The sequence below is a fragment of the Oncorhynchus nerka genome, linkage group LG2 (genome assembly GCF_034236695.1).
Source record: "Oncorhynchus nerka isolate Pitt River linkage group LG2, Oner_Uvic_2.0, whole genome shotgun sequence".
Lineage (NCBI taxonomy): Eukaryota > Metazoa > Chordata > Actinopteri > Salmoniformes > Salmonidae > Oncorhynchus > Oncorhynchus nerka.
This window is the reverse complement of record NC_088397.1, coordinates 9,588,093-9,592,587: the sequence shown is the minus strand read 5'-3', so window position 1 is coordinate 9,592,587 and position 4,495 is coordinate 9,588,093. Positions and strand designations below refer to the sequence as shown.

General features: G+C 54.2%; 1 protein-coding gene across 1 annotated transcript in view; it reads right to left on the bottom strand.

Moving 5' to 3' along the window:
* LOC115117888 (rho-related GTP-binding protein RhoE-like) overlaps window positions 1-4,270 on the bottom strand; it is a 21,033-nt gene extending 16,763 nt beyond the window's left edge. Inside the window, exons 1-2 of the mRNA XM_065022810.1 lie at window positions 3,900-4,270; window positions 3,670-3,757 (exon numbers count right to left, since the gene is read on the bottom strand). Of these exons, the coding sequence (XP_064878882.1) occupies window positions 3,670-3,757; window positions 3,900-4,049 (238 nt within the window). The 5' untranslated portion in view covers window positions 4,050-4,270. The remainder of the gene's footprint in view (window positions 1-3,669; window positions 3,758-3,899) is intronic.
* Window positions 4,271-4,495: the final 225 nt, after the last annotated feature.

The following is a 4,495-nucleotide window of genomic DNA, read 5'->3' as shown; positions in this document are numbered from 1 at the left end:
GGCTGAGGGAACGTGGGGCAAAAGCAGGGAGAGGGCTGAGGGAACGTGGGGCAAAAGCAGGGAGAGGGCTGAGGGAACGTGGGGCAAAAGCAGGGAGAGGGCTGGGGATTGGGCTGGGGAGAGTGGGGCCAAGAAAGGGAGAGGGCTGGGGGAACGTGGAGCAATGGAAGGGAGAGGGCTAGGGGAGTGTGGAGCAATGGAAGGGAGAGGGCTAGGGGAGTGTGGAGCAATGGAAGGGCTGGGGGAGTGTGGGCAATGGAAGGGAGAGGGCTGGGGAGTGTGGAGCAATGGAAGGGAGAGGGCTGGGGGAGTGTGGAGCAATGGAAGGGAGAGGGCTGGGGGAGTGTGGAGCAATGGAAGGGAGAGGGCTGGGGGAGTGTGGAGCAATGGAAGGGAGAGGGCTGGGGGAGTGTGGAGCAATGGAAGGGAGAGGGCTGGGGAGTGTGGAGCAATGGAAGGGAGAGGGCTGGGGAGGGAGCAATGGAAGGGAGAGGGCTGGGGAGTGTGGAGCAATGGAAGGGAGAGGGCTGGGGAGTGTGGAGCAATGGAAGGGAGAGGGCTGGGGAGTGTGGAGCAATGGAAGGGAGAGGGCTGGGGAGTGTGGAGCAATGGAAGGGAGAGGGCTGGGGGAGTGTGGAGCAATGGAAGGGAGAGGGCTGGGGAGTGTGGGCTGGAAGGGAGAGGGGGGAGTGTGGAGCAATGGAAGGGAGAAGTGTGGAGCAATGGAAGGGAGAGGGCTGGGGGAGTGGGCAATGGAAGGGAGAGGGCTGGGGAGTGTGGAGCAATGGAAGGGAGAGGGCTGGGGGAGTGTGGAGCAATGGAAGGGAGAGGGCTGGGGGAGTGTGGAGCAATGAAAGGGAGAGGGCTAGGGGAGTGTGGAGCAATGGAAGGGAGAGGGCTGGGGGAGTGTGGAGCAAATGGCAGGGAGAGGGCTGAGGGAAGTGGGGCAAAAGCAGGGAGAGGGCTGGGGATTGGGCTGGGGGAGAGTGGGGCCAAGAAGGGGAGAGGGCTGGGGATTGGGCTGGGGGAGAGTGGGGGGAGCAAGAAAGGGAGAGGGCTGGGGGAACGTGGAGCAATGGAAGGGAGAGGGCTAGGGGAGTGTGGAGCAATGGAAGGGAGAGGGCTAGGGGAGTGTGGAGCAATGGAAGGGAGAGGGCTGGGGGAGTGTGGAGCAATGGAAGGGAGAGGGCTGGGGGAGTGTGGAGCAATGGAAGGGAGAGGGCTGGGGAGTGTGGAGCAATGGAAGGGAGAGGGCTGGGGGAGTGTGGAGCAATGGAAGGGAGAGGGCTGGGGAGTGTGGAGCAATGGAAGGGAGAGGGCTGGGGGAGTGTGGAGCAATGGAGAGGGCTGGGGAGTGTGGGCAAAAAATGGGGGATTGGGCTGGGGGAGTGTGGAGCAATGGAAGGGAGAGGGCTGGGGGAGTGTGGAGGGCAATGGAAGGGAGAGGGCTGGGGGAGTGTGGAGCAATGGAAGGGAGAGGGCTGGGGGAGTGTGGAGCAATGGAAGGGAGAGGGCTGGGGGAGTGTGGAGCAATGGAAGGGAGAGGGCTGGGGAGTGTGGAGCAATGGAAGGGAGAGGGCTGGGGGAGTGTGGAGCAATGGAAGGGAGAGGGCTGGGGGAGTGTGGAGCAATGGAAGGGAGAGGGCTGGGGGAGTGTGGAGCAATGGAAGGGAGAGGGCTGGGGAGTGTGGAGCAATGGAAGGGAGAGGGCTGGGGAGTGTGGAGCAATGGAAGGGAGAGGGCTGGGGGAGTGTGGGCAATGGAAGGGAGAGTGTGGAGCAATGGAAGGGAGAGGGCTGGGGGAGTGTGGAGCAATGGAAGGGAGAGGGCTGGGGAGTGTGGAGCAATGGAAGGGAGAGGGCTGGGGAGTGTGGAGCAATGGAAGGGAGAGGGCTGGGGAGTGTGGAGCAATGGAAGGGAGAGGGCTGGGGGAGCAATGGAAGGGAGAGGGCTGGGGAGTGTGGAGCAATGGAAGGGAGAGGGCTGGGGAGTGTGGAGCAATGGAAGGGAGAGGGCTGGGGAGTGTGGAGCAATGGAAGGGAGAGGGCTGGGGGAGTGTGGAGCAATGGAAGGGAGAGGGCTGGGGGAGTGTGGAGCAATGGAAGGGAGAGGGCTGGGGAGTGTGGAGCAATGGAAGGGAGAGGGCTGGGGAGTGTGGAGCAATGGAAGGGAGAGGGCTGGGGGAGTGTGGAGCAATGGAAGGGAGAGGGCTGGGGGAGTGTGGAGCAATGGAAGGGAGAGGGCTGGGGAGTGTGGAGCAATGGAAGGGAGAGGGCTGGGGAGTGTGGAGCAATGGAAGGGAGAGGGCTGGGGAGTGTGGAGCAATGGAAGGGAGAGGGCTGGGAGTGTGGAGCAATGGAAGGGAGAGGGCTGGGGGAGTGTGGAGCAATGGAAGGGAGAGGGCTGGGGGAGTGTGGAGCAATGGAAGGGAGAGGGCTGAGGAGTGTGGAGCAATGGAAGGGAGAGGGCTGGGGGAGTGTGGAGCAATGGAAGGGAGAGGGCTGGGGGAGTGTGGAGCAATGGAAGGGAGAGGGCTATGGGAGTGTGGAGCAATGGAAGGGAGAGGGCTGGGGATCCGGCTGAGGGAGAGTGGGGCTACGGAAGGGAGAGGGCTGGGGATCCGGCTGAGGGAGAGTGGGGCTACGGAAGGGAGAGGGCTGGGGATCCGGCTGAGGGAGAGTGGGGCTACAACACATAATTACTTCCAGACTTCCAGCATGGATGGAGATCCCATGAGGTTAACTCCTCAACACTAGAAACCAGTATACTGGAAGAGGCCAGTATAAGACTAAGAAACTGCACCAGGTACAGAAATAGCAGATTGTCTGGAGGGAGGACAGTCTTCTCACTGTTACTGATTGGCTGCATGGTGTCTTTGTTGAGGGGGAGGGCTGGAGAAGCATGGTAGAACATTTGGTCAGTGGTGTCTGTCTGAATGGTTCAACCAGCTGGTCCATCCCTACAATTCCACAGTAGCATCATGACTTCTTCTAAGCATGTAACAAACCAGAACGTGATAATAAATAATAGATCATTTAGTTTCATTAAAATGAAATATTCATCACTGTCAACAGATGTATTCCTCCATGACAAGCTGCACACACACTGTGAGACCAACAGGTCCTGACATGCCTGGCAGCTGCATTTCTAATGGACAGCAACTGTGATCAATGGGCATCATGGAAGCCAAAGGCAAACAATAAATAAAGCATTTATCCTGCAATTACCCAGGTTATATACATTTACCCAGGTTATACACATTTACCCAGGTTATATACATCTACCCAGGTTATATACATCTACCCAGGTTATACACATTTACCCAGGTCATATACATCTACCCAGGTTATACACATTTACCCAGGTTATATACATCTACCCAGGTTATATACATTTACCCAGGTTATATACATCTACCCAGGTTATATACATCTACCCAGGTTATATACATCTACCCAGGTTATATACATCTACCCAGGTTATATACATTTACCCAGGTTATATACATCTACCCAGGTTATATACATCTACCCAGGTTATATACATCTACCCAGGTTATATGCATTTACCCAGGTTATATACATCTAAACTAAATATGATAATAGGGGAGACTGGGTCATAGAGTTATGGCAAACATAGATAGATTAAAGAAATGAAATGGATCATTACCTGACGTGTCCCATAGGCTGAGCTCTATTCTTTTCGTGTCTATTTCAAAACTGGCCGTGTAATTCTCGAACACTGTGGGCATGTAACTCTAAAGAAAAAAGAGACAATCATAGATAATTATAGACAAGTAATAACAAATATTATTATTATTATTAGTAGTAGTAGTAGTATTAATTAGTTATAACAAACTTTTACATTTAGCTATCAAGCATCCAATTCTTTGAACTCACCTCTGGGAAGATATCCTTTGCAAAAACGTGTAGTAGAGCAGTCTTCCCACATTGACTGTCCCCGACCACAACTATTTTACACTTCACAATCTGACTAGGATCCATCCCGGATTGAACAAATACTTTCTGACTAGATATTCTCTCCTTCATTGATGTCAGTTGACGGACAGTTCGCTATAGAGAGCTCCACGTTGTTTGAAGAGAGCACACACACACACACACACACACAGGAATAATAGAAAACAGCAGATAATCGGAGCGTAATAAATCCGTTTCTCCTCTCTGATGTCTGCGTCCTTTGTCAGTACTGTGTCTGGTGTCGACTACAACGCGAACGAGACTTTTTGACGGTATTTATACCGAGACCATGAGCCAGTGGAGTTGTCCCTCCCCTCTCTCTCCACGTGCTGAAAGTGTTGCAGGGCTATGTGGGGACCTGGGTGGTCGGGAGAGTGGTGATCGTATGCTCAGTGTGTGATGGCGCCCTCCGTAGGACTCCCTTCAAACAGCTCAGATCATGATGGACTACTTTATTAAAATATTTATAATCTCACCATGTCATTTTAAATGACTTGTGTTCAGAGAGAGAGGGAACG